The sequence below is a fragment of the Dendronephthya gigantea genome, unplaced genomic scaffold, assembly GCF_004324835.1.
Source record: "Dendronephthya gigantea isolate DGI-Jeju-01 unplaced genomic scaffold, DenGig_1.0 000006F, whole genome shotgun sequence".
Classification (NCBI taxonomy): domain Eukaryota; kingdom Metazoa; phylum Cnidaria; class Anthozoa; order Malacalcyonacea; family Nephtheidae; genus Dendronephthya; species Dendronephthya gigantea.
In genome coordinates this window covers 2061843-2084532 of record NW_021163016.1, presented here as the reverse complement: position 1 = coordinate 2084532, position 22690 = coordinate 2061843, and the positions used below count along the sequence as shown (strand labels likewise).

The 22690-nt window shown below is 35.3% G+C and overlaps 5 protein-coding genes and 1 long non-coding RNA gene across 10 annotated transcripts; 2 read left to right on the top strand and 4 right to left on the bottom strand.

The window, feature by feature from the left end:
• Positions 1-1587: 1587 nt before the first annotated feature.
• LOC114516873 lies at positions 1588-5195 on the bottom strand. Its single transcript, XM_028536468.1, has 3 exons — positions 4712-5195; positions 2864-3408; positions 1588-2622 (listed from the first exon to the last, which is right to left on the bottom strand). Exons 1-3 carry the CDS (start codon positions 4833-4835, stop codon positions 2167-2169), a joined length of 1125 nt encoding a protein of 374 aa, XP_028392269.1. The 5' UTR covers positions 4836-5195; the 3' UTR covers positions 1588-2166.
• Positions 5196-6076: 881 nt separating this feature from the next.
• LOC114516845 (NFU1 iron-sulfur cluster scaffold homolog, mitochondrial-like) lies at positions 6077-10953 on the bottom strand. 4 transcript variants are annotated; one of them, XM_028536432.1, is made up of 10 exons: positions 8431-8801; positions 7923-8042; positions 7590-7693; positions 7344-7387; positions 7082-7139; positions 6948-6989; positions 6802-6873; positions 6612-6665; positions 6412-6472; positions 6077-6180 (listed from the first exon to the last, which is right to left on the bottom strand). In XM_028536432.1, the coding sequence occupies exons 1-10, from the start codon at positions 8627-8629 to the stop codon at positions 6122-6124; spliced, it is 813 nt and encodes a 270-aa protein (XP_028392233.1). In that variant the 5' UTR covers positions 8630-8801; the 3' UTR covers positions 6077-6121. The 4 variants fall into 4 exon arrangements, 2 of the variants coding, with proteins under 2 accessions (XP_028392233.1, XP_028392234.1); XR_003686320.1 differs by lacking the exons at positions 6077-6180; positions 6412-6472; positions 6612-6665; ... (3 more) ...; positions 7344-7387; positions 7590-7693 and adding exons at positions 8999-9097; positions 9390-9425; positions 9492-9531; ... (3 more) ...; positions 10361-10496; positions 10745-10831 and having other exon boundaries at positions 7951-8042; positions 8431-8869; XM_028536433.1 differs by lacking the exons at positions 6077-6180; positions 6412-6472; positions 6612-6665; ... (3 more) ...; positions 7344-7387; positions 7590-7693 and adding exons at positions 8999-9097; positions 9390-9425; positions 9492-9531; ... (3 more) ...; positions 10361-10496; positions 10745-10831 and having other exon boundaries at positions 7950-8869.
• On the top strand, positions 6087-7010 carry LOC114516846. Its single transcript, XR_003686322.1, has 3 exons — positions 6087-6344; positions 6469-6680; positions 6764-7010. It is a non-coding gene; the product is annotated as an uncharacterized LOC114516846 (long non-coding RNA).
• Positions 10954-11286: 333 nt separating the features above from the next.
• Positions 11287-13410, top strand: LOC114516840 (ER membrane protein complex subunit 8-like). The gene is made up of 6 exons (XM_028536425.1): positions 11287-11560; positions 11775-11851; positions 12057-12126; positions 12245-12292; positions 12391-12437; positions 13132-13410. The coding sequence occupies exons 1-6, from the start codon at positions 11366-11368 to the stop codon at positions 13298-13300; spliced, it is 606 nt and encodes a 201-aa protein (XP_028392226.1). The 5' UTR covers positions 11287-11365; the 3' UTR covers positions 13301-13410.
• Positions 13411-13429: 19 nt separating this feature from the next.
• LOC114516838 (diaminopimelate decarboxylase-like) lies at positions 13430-19789 on the bottom strand. 2 transcript variants are annotated; one of them, XM_028536424.1, is made up of 19 exons: positions 19522-19789; positions 19208-19275; positions 18654-18765; positions 18404-18491; positions 17294-17368; positions 17132-17165; positions 16722-16808; positions 16377-16433; positions 16195-16257; positions 15817-15876; positions 15620-15700; positions 15348-15431; positions 15177-15224; positions 15015-15062; positions 14696-14770; positions 14530-14626; positions 14106-14152; positions 13937-14013; positions 13430-13723 (listed from the first exon to the last, which is right to left on the bottom strand). In XM_028536424.1, the coding sequence occupies exons 1-18, from the start codon at positions 19691-19693 to the stop codon at positions 13966-13968; spliced, it is 1344 nt and encodes a 447-aa protein (XP_028392225.1). In that variant the 5' UTR covers positions 19694-19789; the 3' UTR covers positions 13430-13723; positions 13937-13965. The 2 variants fall into 2 exon arrangements, with proteins under 2 accessions (XP_028392225.1, XP_028392224.1); XM_028536423.1 differs by having other exon boundaries at positions 13974-14013.
• Positions 19790-20015: 226 nt separating this feature from the next.
• On the bottom strand, positions 20016-22574 carry LOC114516670 (E3 ubiquitin-protein ligase TRIM33-like). Its single transcript, XM_028536204.1, has 3 exons — positions 21336-22574; positions 20695-20943; positions 20016-20447 (listed from the first exon to the last, which is right to left on the bottom strand). Exons 1-3 carry the CDS (start codon positions 22465-22467, stop codon positions 20101-20103), a joined length of 1728 nt encoding a protein of 575 aa, XP_028392005.1. The 5' UTR covers positions 22468-22574; the 3' UTR covers positions 20016-20100.
• Between the last annotated feature and the right edge of the window lie 116 nt (positions 22575-22690).

The following is a 22690-nucleotide window of genomic DNA, read 5'->3' as shown; positions in this document are numbered from 1 at the left end:
TCTTGAAGCTAAACTTTCTGCATTCAACTGTCATGCACGGACAGTCGAGTGTACAACAGATAGCCGTAGTTGACTTTGAAGTTTCATGTCTATCGTTGGATGGTTTAAAGGACAGGACACTCGTTGTAGAGTTTCTACCAAGGCTGTCGGTTTGCGTGGACGATCCACTCTCGAACTTTTCAATCAGCCCGACTAGATCTCGTCGTTTGGGATTTAAATTTTTCAGCATCTTTTTAAGTTCGTCGAGTTTGTGTTCACTTATTATGCCTCTTTTTAAAAGATTTTCAAACAAAACCATTCCATTTGTAATATTTGCGCGCAGTGCTTCAGGAATGTTACACATATGCACTAAACTATTAACTTCGAGAACACTTAGATTAATACTGATCTTGTTCAACAATATTCGAAAAGCGTCCGCCATTGCCAGAACTTGAATTATATTTAATTCGATTTTGATCTTTCGAGGCAGAACGAAATCGTTTAGTCATTGACGAAGACAGGAAGACGATAATAAATTGCTCGGTATACGTAAGGGTAATCCCAGTCGACTGACCACTATATAGAAATAAACAATAGGACTACTCAAAAATTTTTATGTGACACATATCGTATTACGCATGGCATGCTAATTCAATTGCATATTCCAGCCAATCAGAACTTCGAGCTCAGTGGCTAACTATGCTGTTGAATTGACCCCATCGCTTTCGATCGAACCGTTCGAATCTATCATATTGTAAAACTTGCAACTGACTTAAACTCGCAGCTATAACAAAGGACACTCGATCAAAAATCAGAATTCTGACCCATTTTATGTGATTCCTCGAATTCACGTGAATTCCTCGTGATCTCATTATGAAGTAGCCTCTATGAGTAGCCTCCTCCGCAGGCAACTCTGTGCATAGTAAATATAAAGTATAATAATTAAGACAATTAATTAAGGCTTGAGACTGTTGTGAGAGTTTTGTTGACAAATAAACGCACGTGCTGACCATACAATGAACGATAAATTTCAATATTGCAACAAGAAACCACGTGATTGATTTTGACCAATCGCGTGAATAGATTTAGGCCAATGCACGAAGATTGTATATTAAATTGTAATAAATCACAATGGCACAGGCGACCTATGCATAAAATTATTACACAGAATAAAATTATCATAAATTTGTGAGTAGTGAGTAGACAATTTATCATTTTTGTATAGATGATATTTCTAGTTGAGAGCGAAGTGTTTTTTTTGCCTGTTGGTACGCCGGTTTTTACAGTTAGATGATGCAGATTACTTAAATGGGGTAAATTCGTTATTTAAAGCTGAAGTCGTTAATTGAGAAATGCACCTTTCTGGCAAAATAAAAAGTATAAAGTTATTTTGAGATCAATGGTTTAATAAATATTCAGTGTCTTATAAGATCAGTCACCTGAAGATCAGTGGAAAAAAACCACGAAAAAACCAGAAAAAACACGAAATTCACGTGCCACAAGGTTTGCGATTAGAAACATAAAAAAACACGTACAAATGACAAAATTATTGAGAATATGAAAAGTAATTTTAATACTATATATTTTTGAAAATTCTAATTAGTGCACTTTGTACTTCTATAAATCTATAATACCAGCTATATATATTATATATCAACTATAATTATATGTACAACCTATACTCCCAAATTGAGAAAGTTAAAATACCGAGATACCAGTATTTTTAATACTATAACTACATATAGAATAAAAGAGATACAATGAAATATGTAACAGTACAGGGATTTTCTTGAATTATGTCCAAGGTTGGTCGAACCGAGTCTAAGAGGGGGCTTCCAGGCACACCAAAACTTGGGGCAGGGGGGGGCAGCTGCCAGCAGGGGCAAGGGGGGAAATACACCTTTTTATTTGAAAGGTTGCACTTGGTTGCACTGCATGCCGTTAATTAATCTGCTTTAGACAATGAAGCCAACGAAAACACAAGAAGAATTTCAACTGCCGATGTTTTACAAAAACTCTAGTGTGCTACTCCTTGCCTTCGGTCCCGCGTGCCTGGAGACTTTCCGCGTTCACAAACACTAATCGAGTATAAATATAAACTGACCATTCCAACATCTTCTCCAACCCGAGCATATGTAACGAATCACCTGAATTTTTTTCATAAAATATCTAAAATAATTGAAATAATCAATTTTTTAAAGCATCTTGAGTAGTTTTACTATTCATGATGTCCAGCTTCGCTTTCTTTCCAACCGGTTGCCCCAAAGTGTCTTCGTTCGATTTGTCTGTATTTTCAAATGAAGAACTTTTCTTCCCCCCCAATTCCGGCGCAGTTTTACTGCCGGTTTGCCCTTCAATAAGTGCTTCTTTACCGTTGGCACTTTGTGAAGTCAAAAACTTGTTTTGTTCTCCGAAATTCAGCTGCTTTCTTCCCGCCACGTCGTCCACAGACGTTTTTATTTCAAGGCCAGTTGGCCTGTCCGATCTATTGTCGATCCTATCCGAAAGGAATAAGCACAGGTCACCAACCTTTAGCAGTTGGCATGACAACCCATACTGCGCCAAAGTTACATCAGGCTTGCAGGAAGCCCAGCCTTGGTCGTAGACATAAAACGGATGATCTGATGGCTTTTCTACCAAAACCTGTTTTTAGATTGAAATGAAATATTTTCAAATTTAAACATTGTAAATTTAATACAATTACAATTACCGGCTATGGTATTACAAAAAAGTGACGCCATTTTGTTTTTGAAAAAAGGATTCTTTTTGCATGATTTAATTGATGAGGATTTGCTATGATTTTTTCAGTGCCAATCAATGCCTGAGGCAGTGCCAAAAGATGGACCAAAAAATGAGATTTCAAACCCTGATTGTACACACTTACCTCCTTCTCATAACTTTCTACAGCAAAACCAATAAGAGTAATTGGGCTATTTGGTACATCCTGAATTTTAGCAATCTTACAGGTTTCCAAACTAAGCTGTTTTGACACTTTAGCACTTTCGATAAAGTCTGCGGTTTTAAGGTCTTCAATGGGTTTCAATCCACCAGTAGGGAGCATGATAAGCGAACCCTTTGTGAAGGGTGGAAAATAATATGACTTAGGGAAACTTGTTTTCTGCTCAGGTAATGCTTGGTACATGAATCCAGTTTGAAACATTCCCGGCATGTTTCCAGGTACTTGCATGGGCTGCTGAACCAACATTGGTGGAATAATTGATCCGGGGAATGCAGAGCCACCATTTGCAAAACCAGATGTAGAAAACATGGGCTGTTGTAGGTTAGCATAGCTTTGCAAATAGTCTTTAGCCATTTCTTGGTTAAAACTTGGATGGCTAATCATTTGCTGCTGTTGCAACTGACCGTCGTTTACAGGTTTTCTACCATCTGCAGATTTGGAGAATTGAGTTGGCCCCTTTGTAGGTAGACCTGTATTAAATTTGAATGCTTTTAAAAAACCTTGATTTACTTTTTCCCTGCCAGAAGCTTTAAATGGTATTTTCAAAAATGAGATGTCCAATTATCAAAGCCAAGTATGTTTATTCCATGTTGGGTTCAAACCAACAGTGAAAGCATACTTTGGCATATATTTTAAAAATGTATATTTTGATGTAATGCTTAAATACAGCAATGCTAAATTGATTAAAGATTCATTGAAAACTAAATTTAGCCATAAAACACTGACCTATATATCTATCCTAATGAACTGTGTCTTCTATGTCATATTAAACAACTTTCTCATATTACTATAAACAGTCTAGGGGTCCTAAACCTTGAAGACTTTTGATCTCTACTATCAAAAATATCAATTTTATTATTAAATATTTGAAAATTTAGGTGAATGAAAAATAAATAATAATTGATAGTATATGAGATGCCAACCAGATTTTGGGCAACATTAAGAATATCAAAATAATTCGTAAGTATATATAGCCAAGTATAAAAATTAATCTAATGGTGCCAAAATAGCTAATTTAGTAAATATTTGTTTTATAAAGATATTTGATGTTTAGATTTTCAAAACATAAGGTATGGAGTCATGGGATCCAAGATACCTACTCCCACTGAATTTTGCTAAGCCAAGGGTAGAAAGAACCATAGAAATTGTGCAAATTGAAATTTAAACTTGTATGACATTAATTAATAATTATAATAACTTGTAGGTACACCACGTAAGTATTAAATACTGCAAAGCTTATAATAATTATAATAATAAGTTATATTAGTTTTTATTAAGTTATTATAATTACTAAAGTCGCCATGCAATCATACAAGAAAATTATTGTATGACATTCTTGGCCATACTAGAAAGTGATAATTTCCTTCAACCACAAGTGAATAAATCCCTGAATTTTATAAATGATTATAATGCACACAAACGTAGAGCACGGCCACCACTTACCTGCCAAATATCTGGTGCGCCATTTACTAGTTATTAGCAATGTATTGTGACAGCTTCTTTAGCGCTATCATATATCTGGATTATTTAACCGAATATGAGATGAAGTTTCAAATTTCAGCTAATTCCTTTCGGATTTTCCCCGAAATACACGCGATAGACGTACTTGAAGTATTGAATCACAATATATTTTTAAAAATCGACTATTAAACCCCATTCAGCAACAAAAGTAAGCGCTGATTTAAAGGAAAGAGCGGCAAAATATAGAGGTATTCCTGTTAGGCAGCGATGGAACTCGCACAAGGCCATATTTACACTAATACAATCTCATACCTGCGATAGTACGCTCTTGAACACGTTTTGCCTCGCTGCTTTCGGCGTGAACCGAACTTGTATCGCATTCAGTGAGATTCATGCTCTCTTTATTCCCCATTTCTTTCAACAAATTGCTCGCCATGATGTTACATTAACGCTAGATTAAAATAGCCACATTCCCAGCGATATTCAAGGGCAACATAACTGTATGAACGAAGCTCGAACCGTGGTGTATCCAGTTAAGTGGTATATCATTATAGCGAAATATGGAGAAAGATTCCGCTGATCTATATACTGACTGTGTTTTATGCTCCAGTATTTATATAGACGTCAGGGAAAAAACGAAGCAATTTCTGGAAAAACACAACCGAAACGGCGAGTCGACGACATCTGGTGTCATGTTATCAATTACAACACCAATATGGTGATACGAGATGTTCATAGATCTAAAGATTCTATTGTAAGCGTTTCCAGTTTTTTACAAAAAAAAGCGTAATTTCAAAGATGCGGCATCTTCAAAATTCAAAAGTCCGAACAAATGGCTTCGACTGTCTAGACACGCTGGCGCCAACGTGGACGATGGCTTCAAAAAAATGTAACAAAAGAGCATAATTATAATAGCTTGTTGTTTAAAGCGTTGTTACATTTTCTACGCTTGACATAATTCCCTCTTGTGGCAAACTATTAGACTTAAAAAATCTACCGAATTTATCTCATTTTAATATGTTCGCAAGCCCATAATAATTTGGCCGAATTCAGGGGCGTAACTAGAACGATAATTGGGGGGTGGGTGAATATTCATATATTCAGTTCTGCCCGACGGATTTCTATTGTAAGCTATTGTAATTACAAAAGAAATCCGTAGGGCAGAACTGGATATATGAATATTCACCCCCCCCAATTATCCTTCTAGTTACGCCACTGGCCGAATTACCTTTTTTGGTCTTTTCTAAATTAGTTTTATTATTTTAGTTTTACTTTGTCCCTACTCCCTACTTATTATTTACTGGATTTAAACTTAATTTAGCCCATTCAGTATAACAAAAAAAGCATCTTTTACCACAAACCATCAGAAAAATCAATTAATTTTAGTCATCCGAGGTAAATCTGAAACAGAAACTCAAAGCTAAGCAAAACCCCAAATATTAATTTCCGTTTGCGTTTTTACAAATATCGAAAATTCTGAGTAAATTTTGCAATCATAGAGGCAAAAAGGAAGGGAAGAGTTTTATGCTCTTAGAGCTTCCAAAAAATTTACGCCAAAATAAATTGCGGGATTTAGCTTTACGGATTAGATTAAACATGATATTTTGATAGCTGAATTTAATGGTCAAAAACATTTAAAATTTCATTTTCCAATAAGATTATATATTGCAATTACTATGTACTTTATATATATTTTGTATATTTGTATCAGCTAATATAATATTACATTCGAAAAAATCGCCAAAAAGCAAGAGATATCGTTGTTAATGATAGAACACTACCTGTAATTAAATGAAGAAGAAAATATAAAAAAGGAAATATTGGAATATCAGATACGCCATAGGCTAGGCATGGTCGTGGTTTATGATCATTTAACAGTCAGCAAAGAACATGGAAAGAATAAATGGTTTTGTGGTTAGACTGATAATGATAGACTGTACGTAATGTAAGTTTATGTAAGTTTTATGCCAAGAACCAATCCTTGCTTTTTATGTTATGAACACATCACTTACCAACAAGGTATTTTAAAAGATCTAATTTCTGAGCTTCTAATTTTGTCTCCACTCTAGCGACCTAAAGAAGTTTGACTTTTGAAACCAATAAAGTAGATCATCCAGAAATTACAGATTTATTGTCATGGAAAAGTATTCAATCAGTTATATCCATATAAACAAAGAGGGATGCTAGCTAATAGTCATGATGATCATCTTACTTCAGTATCGATGCGATTGTTATTGTCTTTGATTTTCTGATCCCGAAATTGGAACTAAAGAAGATGACGGTAAGTTTATAATTTGATTTGAAAAGGATTTAGATGAAATTTTTTTTAAAGATCAAGTACATTATCAAATCAAAATTTTACAGGATGAAAAGGTTTGGCAAAGAGCTGAAATGGAATTTACCTCCTCTTTTACTCGGCTTCTCTCCAAGCTAGTATCCAAAGCTTGACTTGACTTTAACTTCACTACCTCTTCCTGGAGTTATCATAGTTTACCTTATTCCAATTGTGCTTGGATCATTAAACAAAATATACAATGATGTATTATACCTGTAGTAGCAGTTTAAGGGATGCCACTTCACTTTTCAACTTCTTTATTGAAAGAAAGACAACATTACGTGGTATTTTATAGTAATTTTTATAAATATATTTAAACGTCATAAGAGAAAGTACATACAACATACCCCACACTCATCTTTCATTCGAACAAATTCCGTTTTCTCTAAGATAATCATATCATTCCTAATGCGGAAAAATGTACACATATGTAAGAATCCAATGACGTTATGTATAATGGTAATTTTCAGTGGCAAATTCATTTTAGTTACACTTGCAGTTTAGGTGGTTTTGAATAATCTATAATCGTTCAATAAATCCTATAATTTAACTGATTCTTTTTAAAAACAGAAACAATAAAAAAATTTAAAATTTTACTATTCATAGTACCTTACTTTTTCTATTAATGATTTCAATCTCACTTCAAGTTGTTCCTATGTAAACAGTAAATAATTACATATGTAAAGATATAAATTTGACTTGAATTGCATTTATGCATGGGAAAATATTTTGTGATTGTGAGTTCATGCATTGTCAACCTAGCCATCAGCAGTCCACTACCGTAACATTCCTTATGACACAATAAAAGGCAGAAGTGCAGAACAGCTACCATGTGACATGAGCACTTTTACAGACCTGTTCAACTCTTGAGACAGAATCACCCTTGACATTCCCGACAGCCGAGTGAACAACATCGTTGATTGCAGACGTTATAACTTCTGATTGCTCCAATGAGAATCCTTAACAGTGAAACAAAGGTTCGACATCTAATACATATGAAGAAACTTTATTGTTTATCTATAATACCAGCTATAAATAGCTGAAAAAATTTGACAGCTTAATGACTTGTTACACTCAAGTATTTGAAATAAAGTACTATTGTATTAATAAGATCCATTATACTTACACTACTAAAATGAGATCAATCTGAATGTAATACGTAAAAAATGAGCTGCATGAACAACCTACCACATTTTTGAATGTCAGTGACCATGAGATGCGTATCAAAGTAGATGGAATTCTTGTTTTGATTAACATATTTGGATAGACCTCTTTTGATTAGAACATTTCCACAGACAAATCCAGACGCTGTATGGATTGTACAATATTAAAATAGATATCACAAGTAGTTTTAACCAAGGCTTGTTAATTTTTTATACTGTAGTCTTGATTGCATGATTTCAAAGCAAATGACTCAAGTACAGGCACCTTAAAGGTTTTGGGCTTTTAAAAGAACCATTTTTGCCTTAATGTAAATTGGGTGTTTTCATTTTATTCCTACAAAGTAAGAAGTCTGTTGCAAGCACTAGGCAGGTGAAATTGAATATTGTTGTTGCTTGCAAGAGACCGAATGGTTTTATAACATTACATTTGCAGTTTGTACATTACATAATTTTATACAGTTAGTATTACCACTAGTATATTTAGTACAAAGTAACTATGAATCTGAACAGAATATATTGAAATATAGTCTTACCGACATTATATTGGCTCATTTGGTTGGGCCAAAGGGAGCTCCGCGAAAAGTGCCCTTGACATGACAGTTTATCAATACTGTTTCTCATAACAGAACTACATAATGAATCTGCATATTGCCTGTTCAATGCATGCAATCTTCGTGTTAAAGTACGATCAGTTTGCCATTTTAAATAGGAAAAACAACAGGAAAATTTCATTATTTTCAAAAAAAGATGGCCTTATTTTGAAACTTTGATCGAGCAAAGGTCAAGAACGAGCCTGCAATGGCGATTACAAAAAATAGTCACAGGTACTTCATGTGATCGCAATGAACTATATATATAGAAATGATATAACTATATAGCATTCACCAATTTTTTGTAATATTAGGTTTCTTCAAGTTTTCCTTCAAACTTTTCAAATTCCTTCTTGTTGATTTCATCAACTTCATCTTCAACCTAAATATTTGAAATGGAAAGAATAATCAGCCTGCAGATGGTGCAGCACAATACCAAACACTAACAACTCAGCGACCCAGTTTTGAAGTCACAGCAAAGATAAAGGAAGTTGCATATAATCATACAAACCTGTTCAACCGAGTTGACTTCAGGAACGTAAAACTGTAGCATGTTTTCTATTCCATTCTTTAGAGTGACAATTGAACTTGGGCATGTGGAACAAGCTCCCTGCGATTTGAAACAATGCATAATTTTTACTAACAGTCAAGAACACAAAATTTCTTTTTAGGATGTGCACACATTAACATCCCTAATAATGAAATTTTGAATTCTTGGAACAACAAATTATCATCTGGTCTTATTGCCTCCCCCTAAACTTCACACCTTGGCTACACTACATAATTTCATAATTCATATGATGGGATGGATAGGAATGATAGATAGAGCTAGTATTATACCTAAGATGATTGAATCGTAATTAAAACATATATTCACATGTGCATTGACATAGAGACCTTACTTGCATTTTAAGCTTCACAACTCCATTATCAAATCCCTAAAACCAACAATATATTGTAAGAGATTAATTACTTTATACACGAAACATATCCACTGTTCATACCTTAAATATTATGTCTCCACCATCTTCTTGAACTGTGGGCCTGCAGAAGGCATAATATGATGTTTACTGGTACTTTAATTTGCCTGCTTATTGGGTCTCAAACTTGTTTGCAGTCACTTTCTGCAAATAGCATCAATGGGATTACGTATTTGTTCAACTTATACCTTATCCTTGTATCAATAAGCTCCTTAATCATAGCTACTGTTTCATCATCATCATCCAAGACCTCTAAAAATATGATAATCAGTGAATTTTTCTGGTGAACAAATTTCCTAGAAATCCTTGTACATACTGTACAAATGTGGTTGCTTTCACATACACTTTTTCATATAATTAACATCTATAACATTGCATACTGTAAATACCTGTATCAGACCGTGGTTGTTCATCTGTAAAGATTGGCATATTGCTGGCAAAGAAATCCATAACTGTAGCAAATATATTAGGTTTTATTTGAGCCCAATCCACATCATCTTCACTCGACTAAAGAAAATGAAAAATAGCTGGAACTGCTGGACTATTGTATAGTTCCGAAGATTCATTTTTAGGTCAGGTCTAAATAACTACAGTTGCAATGATCATAATTATATATAAGGTGCAACTCTTCTGTGTGACTTAAATACCTTGGTTATTGTGATAAAATCAGTACCAAACATTATGCCTGTTACTCCCTCGATGGTAAAAAGCTGTCTAAATATTGGAGCAAAAAAGGAAATTAAATTTGGAATTTAACCTTTTAGCCACAAATGACCACTGTGACCATCCATTGCATCCACCCATAGGCTATACAAGTTTGTTAGTAACAAAATGCATATGTATTTAAAGCTAATGGTTTTTAAATCTGAACAATTTCAACCCATCATTAGTACCTGGCTAAAGGTGATCTAACTGCTGATTGTGGATTTTCAAAATTGACGGTCCCAGACTCAGTTATTTGAACACCAGGAACGAATTTCAGGCTGTTGGGGTTTGGTGTTTCTTGTACCTGAATGAACATCCCACGGACTGTGGGAATAGAAACTTACAACAATGTACCCAACTCAAGAATGATCTTAGAACATATTCAAGAGGCAAGAATAACTAGTTGAGGGCAAATCTGGCAGCAAGTGGCTGTGGGAAAGTTTAGTACTAAACTCTGTGCTTAAAATTTGCACATACTGACATAATAATATACATATTGATCTTTTGCAAGGTTTTTTAAATAAACATAATATAACGACATACAATAAACTTGTTTTCGTATGTTTTTATACCTGTCAGCACCTGAAATGGAAAACCGGGCCTTTGTCTCAACAAAACACCACGCATTGGAAACATAATACGTTGAGCCGCGAAACAACTTGCATTTCGTCTGAATGGTCTTGGGCAGCTCCATTTGAACCTTGTATTTCTAGCGAAATTGCAGCACCGCGATATAGTCGATCTGGCCGCCATATTTTTTACTTGAAAGGTGAAAAACCCCGGGTCTCCGGCCTTTATCGGGTTTCCTGAATTTTCGTATTTGATATCCTTGAAAATCGGATTTCAGAATGATGCGAAAATCGGATTTCAGAATGATGCGAAAATCGGATTTCAAACCGTGTGAAAAGGTAAAAACATGTAACTATGCTTTAACTATATCTTTTTAAAAGTTTTATAAAAAAATATATCGGACAAAAAAGACCTTTTAATTTTACAATAATCCAAATGAACCAGCACCAGATGAGAAGGAAATTCAAGGAATCTCAGAATTTGTGCAGGAATTATCCCCGGTGAAATAACTCGTATAGGGATTTGTTTTTCTTTTCAACATGGCGGCCGCGTGGCTATAACTTTTTCGAGTTATATTTTATTAAAATTTGCTTTCTTCCATTATTTCAAAGCAAGAAAGCACGATGAAAGTAGTAGTCTCGTCAAGAGCTTATTCTAAAATACTTTTACATGCTAGTAAATACCCTCACAGGGCCATTTGTGGCGTGTTAATAGCGCATGAAAATTGTGATATAAATAAAATTGATGTATTGGACGCTGTTCCGTTGTTTCACCTTAGTCTGGGCTTGGCACCCATGATGGAAGTTGCACTAATACAGGTTTGCTGACCTTCTTTGGAACAGCATTGATGTACCATTGCTCAAACGATGTGCAGACGCAATGTTAAAAAGCAATAGATTATGCATAATTTGTAGCTGTAGCTATTGTATTCATTTATTTTATCCGTGCTTATGAAAACGTCTGTGGACAAGGATGCGATTCTTTGTCAATCCCGGAAAGGATCTGCATTAAATCTTTTTAATCACTGTTTAGGTTGACGCATATTGTAAAAGCAATAAACTGCAAGTTGTTGGTTATTATCAGGCTAACCAATCACTTGACAATAACAGGTATAGCAAAATAAATTCTGTCATGAGTCTCATGACCATACAACTGATGTGGTTATTCGTACAATGAATGATTATTCAGTAATATATCTAAGACTAGATGGAAGTACAGTAGAAATCATACTTGTTATTCTTACTTTCTAATTTATCACTACCCGATCTTACCAATTGCTTGTGTCTCATGTAAGATATTTCTGTTAACTTTTAGTCCTGATGTATATGCATACAAAATAGCAGAAAAATTACAGGAAAACTTTAGCTCAGCATTTATTTTAATGGTAAGTGGTTACCTGCCTGCACAGCTGGAAAATGTTGAGAAATTTAAAATAGAAGAAATACACACTTGAAGAAACTTGCATTGCAATTTGCACAACCAACATTGATTAAACATTACAGGTTGATAACAAGAAGATGGGTTTTGAATGTGAGGTGCAAGCTTGCAAGGTTTGTAATAATGTTGCGGGGATCTAGCTGGGTACCTACTGGTTATATATATATATTTGGTTGTTAATTCTTATGTATTTAATATTATACATTTCAAGTTATATCACCTTCAAGAGAATAAATGGAAATACAATGAAAAAGATCTGTAAGTTGCTACAATGTGAAGACCAATTTAATATACTCAGATAAGGCCCAACGAGGCTAGGCGAGGCGTAGCGAATACTATACCTATAGTAACCTAACTAGTTATGCCCGCTGCGGATCGGTAGGGATGGAGACGGCAGCACGGCGAAGCGAACGAGCTCGGCGAAGCGAACGAGGTTGGCGATGCGTAGTCTTTACTGTCATTTTCAATCATGCGTACGTCCATCAGATATGGAACCTAAACGGTACCCTCTCCATCCCGTGATCACACTGTCACACGGAATCACAGAAGTGAAAGCCGTGGAAGGAAAACAAGAACACACACGATGCACACATAGTAATAATACGATACATACCGTAGGAATCTTTGCAAACCAACTGAACCTAGAGAAACTAAACTAAAACAATAAATGGAAACCATCCCCCCAAGGGTGGAATGTCAGGGGAGGAAGGCGGGGCGAACGAAGCGATAATAAGCAAATAAACAACAAGGCAAGCCATATAAATACTAAGGCCCGGGGAAATACCCCCGTGTCAAACACCCGACTATGAACCCATGCGAGGGCCAACTCTTCGATATTAACTTCTTTTATTATACTAATAAATACATTTAACAATGACAAAAACTATCAAATTCTTTAAATATTCTGTGTTGCCAATTTGCCTGATTAGTCTGTAATTTGACTTTTATGTAGTTGTCTAGCTGATGATGAAACTCTGAACATTGTCTCACAGTTGATGATTGGGAAAGCCTACCCTAGCCTAGTGGATTTTGATAATCATTTAGATGACCTTAGCTTGGACTGGTTAAATCCTGAAATAAATAAAGTTGTTGATAATGCAACAGTTCAAATTCAAGAATGAAATAATGAAAAAAAGAATCTAAATTCTGTTGCAATCTAAATATACACCATATCCCAAATTGACATCACCTTCATTGATTCATAATAAATTATTTACTAAATAGTATGTAATATGTGCATGAACCAGTGATATCCAGATACTGAAGTATATATTTGATAAAAAGTTACATTGAGATTTAGAGAATACTTGCTATCTGTAATATTTAAAAAACTAATAACATATCAAATGTATTTTACCCATTAAAAATAATAACACATATATTTTATCCATACAGACATAAATTTTACCCATTTTATACATTAGTGACTCTTTGGATTTTCTCAACTAAGCTTATTCATAGATCATATTAACTTTTAAATTACTTTTTACTTACTCAATTTGCATACTTTGTAAAAAAAATCCTCTATTTCTCTGTATTTCCTCCTAAATAAGTAATAATATTTTGTGAGTTTATTGTTATAAATATAAGTTATAATTTGAATGGTGAGCAGGAAGCTGAGCTCAAGCACTTGTAAATCAAATTCCCAATTTACTTCATAGGGTATAAAACAATGGAAAGATCAATTTCCAAAGGTGTTGGGGTTGATCATTGCCGTTTAAAATTGATGAAAGATTTTTCAACTAAAGCTAACTTACTGTAAGGCCTTTTCACCTAGAAAATTTACTTATTTACCTCCCCAAAATTTCAGCAATTCTTCTTTTGTTTGAGCTTCCTGGAAAAATATATGAATGTAAATCTGCACGTTATTCAAATAACCTAACAATTTGCAATGCAACCATTATCACATTACATGCTGAAACCAACCTTCAAAACAACAAAATTCACTTCGTCATTTTGCAATTTTCGGTAACCTGAAGTTATAAAAAAGTGAAACCTCACAAATCGTTTTAAAAGTAAAAAATGGCGGGGCCGACATTTTTTTAATACAAACTTCTAAATTCTAACTGTAGCTTCATAATAAAAATCCTTTGAAGTTTGAAGGCCCCACGGTATCGAAAATCGATATTTGTTGTGTTTTCACTTCGTTTCTCCCCGCGCAAAGTTATTAATATGGTTTTAAGACGTAGAAATTCACAGTGGAGAAGCCATTTGCAATTTGTATTTTGTAAACATCAATTTTTCCCGCCCTTTTTATGTCAAGCTTTTAAATGCTTTAGTTCTCACTACTGCCGCAAAAACAGAATAGAGCTTTAAACCGTAATGAAGCAGGGAGAATTCATAAACGTACCAAAAACAGAAGGAGCGAATCGACTGCAATGTTTGCTTGCAAGTGACAGCGAATTTGAACCACAATCGAACAAAATAATGTAATCTCCTCTTTCGACCTGGAAATAGAAAGTGTAAATTCGTTTTCGCATAAAATAGTATACACAAATCAATTTACAGCTTCAAACCTCCGGTAAAAGCTCGTCATACTTCAACACATCACCCGAAAAACACAAAGGACCAGCAATGTTGTAACGTTTTTTCTGAAATAAACAATTAATATGTTACACAAAGTCAAAAAAATTTAATTCGTTTGGATTATTCTAATACCCTAAAAGAAGTTTTGCAAAAATTTCAAACTAGGGTCTGTACGTCAAAAGCAAGTTGGGTTAAAAATTGTATATCTATATTTAATATATTAATTTCTTTTCCGCAACAAACTCTTTAACTTCACATGCATTGAATTATTTTAAAGTTAAAACATTTAGCAAATTCATTTTGCCCAACCTCTCCATTCTTTGGTCGGCCATCTTTATCAAAGACTTTAACTCTTCGCTAAAATGCAAGACATCACAAAACAATGGTTAAACCATGCCTTTAATTCAGGGGCCTAGCTATTTTCACTTGTGGAAACCAGAACTAAATTGCTAAGTGATTATCTCAACTTACTTGGTACTTCTTCTGCTTGGGAACGTAGCAACTTCGCATACACAAATCCTGGAATGCAAGAGCACTTTGTAAGTGATGCAAAATGTGCAAATGATGTGAAATGTGCAAACTGTGCCAGAAACTACCTCAAGCAAACTGCATGAGCATCACTGTGGAGTCATTTTAACTTACAGCTCCAACATGGGTTGAAACAATATTAAGTTCGTCATCTCCAGATTTTTTCACATACTCAACTCTGCTTGCCAACCATCCTGCCTGGAAATTAAAAAAACAAGTAAATATGCATGCATTGCGGAGGTTTCAAAATGCAGAGTGGAACACGGGTAATTTTTGTTGAAATTATAATTAGAACAAATATATGTATTGAAAACATCGCACATAAGCATAAATTTGCAACTGACCCTTTACGTTCTAAACAATTAAGTAATTAAACAAATTGTTACCTTTGCATGTAAAGATACCCCGAATTCCGTAATGACCTTTTTGAAAGTTCCATATTCCGGAAATAATTCTGGTATGATTTCCTTCATAAAAGAAACATTTCTATAGTTCCTTTTCGTAACCATTTGGCAATCATGTCGCAATATTTACACCTTTTGCGTTATGAAGCATTTAAATTGTTAAATCAAAATTAATTTACTCTCAAATTTTGGGCATATTCGTAAAATGTAGGCTTGACGGTATCATCATCTCGATTTACCTATAAAGTTAAAGACAAGATAAGGGATTCAAAGACAAAATCAACCTGCTTTCATTGAGACTTAAAAACTTCAGGTCAAAATTCAAATCAAACTGCTTTATTGTCGATTTCATATTACCTTTCAGCGCGTAAACCGGAAGTTCATTGCGAACCTGACAATTACGTTTCCAACTTCGGAAGCAAAGAGCGCAAACACAAGCAAATAACAAAGAGCGAAATCCTGCGTTGTTTTCGCGAGGGATTGAATTCACCCACCAATGAAGTTTTGTATATATTTATCGTTTTTCTGATAATACAATGGCGATCTATATAACTCACTGGATATCCTCCACCAATGTCGAAGACGCATATTTGATTTTGACCAATTTTTTTATTGATATCCTACATAAACATGTAGCAAAAATGATAAGCCTACAAATCTAAGATATGCTAATCTATATTCCAATACAATGGTAATCCTCATCTCGTACTTCTTATTCCGGAAGAAATAATACACTTACCAGAGCAAGTACAACAGCTTTTCTCAATCCTGTTGCTAATTCTTTTCCATTATATGACTAATTTGAAACAAGTAGGAACTAATTAACAAATGCTTGTATTGAATAAAGCACATAGCAACGAAAATGGAACATAACTACCTAATTACAGTTATAGAGATTAAGACTTTCTTCCACTGTTAGTTTTATTTAATAGTCTCAAACTTTAAAAGAAATATGATTTTACATGAATATAAAACCCAAATAACACGACGTTGGTAAAACGAGAACGTTGTTTTCAATGTTTTAGGTTAGAAGTAGAAGATATTTTTAAAAAACATCTTAATTAAAGTGAGGTGATGTTATAACCTGTGATCCAATGTGAACATGTAGAGCAGTCAACCAAGAATGTTGCATAAAATATTTTGTAATTTCTTTCTTAAATTCCTCGGTCATCTGGGAAAGTTGATAAAAGCATATATTAGATGAAACGTGACATAAATAGCCCGTTTGGTGTTTGCCAGTGATTGCTCAAATGTATTGCATCAGCTTAGAGATCTATATACACGACTACATTCTAAAAAACAAGAGAAATCGCCACTGGATATCAATCACATTGTTATCTTTTTACCACGTCCACGGTAACAAACGCCAGAATTGAAATAAACTAGGGTTATAGTCATCTGCAAGCTTATATGCATGACGGTTAAAATCTTGAATTGTTTGAGATTTTATAGTTAGTGTGTGACTAAACGATGAAAAGAAGTTATAGTACTTACTGGGACACCGAATTTCGAACTTTCTGATGAGCAGCTATAAAAAACAATTTAGATTTAAAATCTAAGATTTTAAGTTTCCCATACTAGCATGTATACACGCAATAGAATAAATCTGAAATGACAAGCTATCAAGCTATTATAACAACAAAAACACACGAAAACCTTAGTTCCTTTACACCGCCATCAGCATTGCCAATGAGGGGATTGACACGTAAACCGATTGTTGGTGGAGTTTTACTACAAAAAAATCATTTACGACTTCATATTACATAAGGAGTTACAAACATTTGCAATACTATTTTGTTTACTTTGCTGAAAACAAGCAATGAAAATATACGGTATTCACTGATAAGGTATTTGCATGAGTAGTGTAGATCATTGGTGTAGATATATCGATCACGTGAATATTTCCCACCAAAACCATCGTATCGAAAACTCATGAAAGATGGCGTGTTTTGCAAAGCGAATGAAGGCGTTTTAAAATCAGTTTCTGCAACCTTGATTGAAACAATAATAATGTGCTGTGAGTGTTATTTTTTCAGTTGTCAGTTTTTTAATTGTTGAATATAACTTGTAAGGTTTTATGAGTTGTTTTCCACCAACTGAAGGTAAAATTCATATTTTTATGCCATTGTAAAGTATTTTCTAAAATACTATACATGGTCTAAACAGAACTGAATATGTGCACTGAAAAGTCTTCACACACGTCATTATATTTACATTGAAATAAATAAAAAAATATTCCCAGATATAGTTGCTATACTGGTATGTTTGAGATGTGTATATTAATAATGGTAATTATAAAACGAATAGGAGTGCTATTAATGGCAAAATCATATGATCGAGTGATCACAAAATCAACTGACCGCAAAGCAGGAGGTTGATTTGTTAATCACGAGTATGATTTTGCCATTGATTGTACAACTTAATTTGCCATTGATTGTATACAACTTCCAAAACACAATTTGTTGAAGTTCATTAATTAATATATTAAATTTGTGTATTCCACTATTTTGAGTCTTTACAGCACAAAATAAAACAAAATTCATATTTTGTGTCCTGAATGCTAATTGGCTAGTTGTAAGAAATAGAGTGAATTTCATTGGCTTAGAGATGGGGGCGATTACAGCTCACGAAAGGATGCAATTAATGATTAATTGCACTCCTCTTAACCAAGAAATCGCAGTATTTGCCCCTGATTACAGAAGGTATATAATTAATGCAGCATTGGGTTTTATTATGTAAAACACTACATTGTAAGTTGCAACTAACCAATTCATCCTCTTCAACTGCTTAGCAATGATGTCAATTTCACAAAAATTATCTGCATTGATATGTATTCCTTTTTCCAAAGCAAATACTGGATGAACAAAGATAGCAAAACATGTAATTTGTTCAATGGCTAAAGCAGTAATGAAACATTACATATTTTCCCCCTGAGATATCAAACTCCATTTGGCACTCAAGCTAGAATGTCTAGATAAATTCAACAAGTCATTAGGCACACTATATTGTTTCTTACTTATTTCAGGTTCTGTTTTCATGGGAGAATCATATACAATCTTATCACCAGTAAATCCTGCATCAAGGCAGTTTAATATTTCACCAATTGATGCACATTCTGCTCCAAGACCCTGCAATTTTGTTGGAATCGACTACATTAAACTGATGAAGTAGAAATGGTGTATAGGAGCTAGCTAGGATCCTAGCTGCTATTCTTGCCTGAGTGAGCTTTCTATGTTTTACTGATCCCTTTATACTTCATTGAGCTCCCCATGCCCCACTTTAGCTCCAGCTTATGTCTTGCCAGGCTCTCCATGCATGCTCCACCATAGCTAACAATATTGTCACAATCATTGAGCTCTCCATGCCCTACTGAACTCGTCATGCCTGAACTCCCCCTACCTACCGTACTGAGCTCTTCCAGCCTCATTGTATTCTCCCTGCCTCACTTAATCTTCCCCTCCCCCACTAAGCTTCCCATTCAGCACTGATATCCCTGTGCCATGTTTTACAATTCGAAACAACAAGGACTACAATGATAATCAGGGTTGGGATTTAAAGTAGTTATAATACCTCTTTGCAAATGAGCTTGAGTATGCCATTAACTGGATTAGTCTTCACAGCCGAGGCATGGAAAAAACCTGTTAGTGAAAGAATATGGTCACTACAGTTGAACCAATTTTGGTAGCATTAAGCAATATGCATCAGATGTACAAATGCACCACTAACGAATTACTAGTACTTTCAGTTTGTAAAACTAAAACCTTAAATCAGCTATAACAAAATGACTTGATTAGTTCTCCAGAATGGAAAATCTCTGATGTTTTGAAATGTGGGTCAACATGAGAATTCAACAAACCGAACAGACTTGAGGCTATGAAATTTACCTGCGCCAAATGCATTCTGGACGTCCTTTAGGGCCTTGTCAAACACATCTAAGTCATAATACAATCCTAATGGCTGTGGCTGGCCTGCTATTATTTCTTTCGAAGGGGAAGGCCCAAGAATTCCTTTTTCGATGGCTTTTTCTAGTGCTACTTGTGCGGTTGTTCCAGCCATTTTGTAACCTGGCTCCTACCTGGTCATACACATCATACGATACTCATACCATCCGCGTTCATTTCCTTCATTTGTCATTTTATATTTCACTTTTGTTTATTTTGTCTAACATGACGTTTCCATAGTTTCCTGCGCTTTTTCGAAATATTTCCCGGCTTTGGCAAGTGAGCATGAAAAAAAAGGGCTGAAACCGCCCTTGAACAATGCACTTTAAAAAATATGTAATTTTGAAATATGTAATGTCAGAAAATACATCAGTCTGGTTCATTCTGAAAACCTTAATATATTGTTATGAACAGAACAAAACTAAAAGACTGAAAAATTATTTGAAAAATACTCATTTAATTAATATTTAACATATTTGATTTATTAATATTTTTATAACAGCGGTTCGAGTGCACCTTCGTTTAACGGCAAAACACTTCAACTTCTGTTGGCTGGAAATACTCACTGCCCGCCAGCAAAGCTTTGGTTTGCACAGTGCCTTGCTGAAATCCAGGTGGCAGTTGGTACGCCTGACCAAGGTTGCTGTAGGAAGCTTGGCTCTTATTCGCATCACCACAAATGAACAGATCTCGATTACCAAAGCAAATACCACCAAAAATTGCTCCGCAGTCAGCTTTGCATACGATAGCTCCTTCAATTTGACGTTCATAGATTTGACACTTGAAAGGCGGTAACTTCGGCTCTTTGTTTGTGTTTCGAAGTGAAAATATAAATGAAACTTCCGAGCGTTTAAAGCCAAAAAATCCGGCTGAAAAGACAGGAAAAAAGATTGTTACTTACTTCAAGCTTATCAAGGTTAGTTAAACAATAACAGTGAGTTCTAGACTGTATCACTACGGAACTCAGACAATCTGGAATTTAACGTTCATTTGTAGTTCATTAGAATAATATTGACTTGCAGGTTAATGATATACAGGTTGTAACGATTGTATGCCCACAAGGCCATAGCCAGGGGAGTAATTCTTCCCCAGGGGGTAGTTCTCCCCCAAGCGTACCTTCAGGCTTCCAGCTTTGGTCAGTATAGCCACCAAAAACGTTGATCCCACATTTCACCAAGGTCACTGTAGGCCCAACATCGTCACACTTTCTATGAAAATCTTCTCCCCTCCAGCCATCTCGTGAAGCTCGATAACAAAGTTGCCAACCAAAGTACTTATCTTCCATCCAATGTGAAAGTGGCTGTGCCAGGGAGCTGTCGCCGTCCAAAATGATCGATCTTTCCAGTAACGACTGTAGTGATTGAACTAAAATAATTATGACTATGTTCGTTAACAGTCCAGTTAAAATCAAGGCTGTCATAATTTTGCGCGCAGAGAGGAAATTTGTGAGCACTCATGCAAAACCAAATTGAAAAAGACAAGGAAAATCCTTCTTCACCTAGTGGAAACCAGGTAAAATGCTAATGTTTGACATTTGGCAACAAAAATGAATGAAAATACTGAGAATACAAACCAATAGAAACAATCAGTGCACCTTATATAATTCTAGCAATTATAATAGGTGCATTGAGCATCTAATGAAGTAATGGATGGTTTAAGTAGAGACATCCAATATGGCTGTATATTATTTTATTTAACAATATTTTTTTAGTGCATTCACAGTTGTGCGATCTGGTTTAATGTCAAAAGACACTCACCGACTTTGCCTAAACTGTTCAAGTCCACGGGGTCAAGAATGCTCTTCGTGAAATTAGGCAGATATTGAAAACAGCCACGATGGACAGGCAACATCATTTCGGGTTTTTCCCTGTCGATAGCGCCGGTGTTTGCTTCGATTTCCTTTTCGAGCAAAAGAATTTCTTCAATGTTCCCTTTCTCGACGATGCTCTTTGCGAATTCCAGGGAGCCATTGACTTTCTTCACGTAGGCTTTCATGTCGCCGTGTTGCTTCAAGAGCCTCTCGTTCACTTCGTCGTAATTTTCGACTTGGCTAAGCAAGACAGCTGTGCTTTGTTTCAGCTTCTTGGTAAATTGTTCGACGATTTCTTTTTCTTGTTGCATGATGGCATCTTTTGCTCTTTTAGAGTTCGCTCGTAAATTTACAATCGCCTTCTCTATATCCTGCAAAGCAGTCCGTCCTTCGTTGGACTTCGTCTCTAACGATGCTGAAATAGTCTGCAAGGATTGCCTGTGCTCCTTTGCCACAACATCAATAGGTTGATAATCGTGACCATCTTTCGAATGAACTAGTATACCACAAGTCATGCAGGCCAATTCTTGACATGTATTACAGAAATATTCGTGAGGTTTATTTCCATGACCTGGTTTCGTGCATCGTGGCTTTCCCTCGACTTTGGCTTGGTTCTCAGGCTTTGCCAGTTCTTCTAAATTCATCACAACATGTTGTTTGAAGTCGGGCCATTTGCTGTGAGTTGACAAGCAATTCCTGCACAGATAACGTTCGCATTCAATGCATCTGCACATAGCCGACACGTCGGCTTCGCAAGATCCGCAAGGAAGCTTTGGTGTTTGTTGCTGTGCTTCAAAAATGTCGATCATGTTGTTGATAAAATGGGCAGATGGAAGTTGTTCTACGCTCTCGCCTTGTCTGAGTTCAAACGGGGTTCTGCATTGAGGACAGTTGAACGTTTGCTTTGTCCTACTACGTTTTCCTTTGCGTTGAATTTCGACATACTGGTCGAGACAATGTTGACAAAAGGAATGAAAGCAAGCCAGCGTTCTCGGTTTAGTCAGGGTCTCCATACATATCGAACATGTCAGAAGACTCTCCATTCGCTCGACGGTGTTTGCATCCGAAGCAAAGGCCATTTTCTACCTTGTATTACTACATTCGTGCTATGGTAATACAAACAAAGCAAGAATCCTTGGAATGCATTAGTTTAGCAAAACACCGAAGTCGCATCAATTATGATGCGCAGCCGGACAAAAATAAATTATTCAATACCTGTCCTGTTTCTAAGGAAGTCAGTCATGATTTCTCCGTATTAACAAATTTTATTGTCACGTGCAAGCTCATCTGCTCTTACATAGT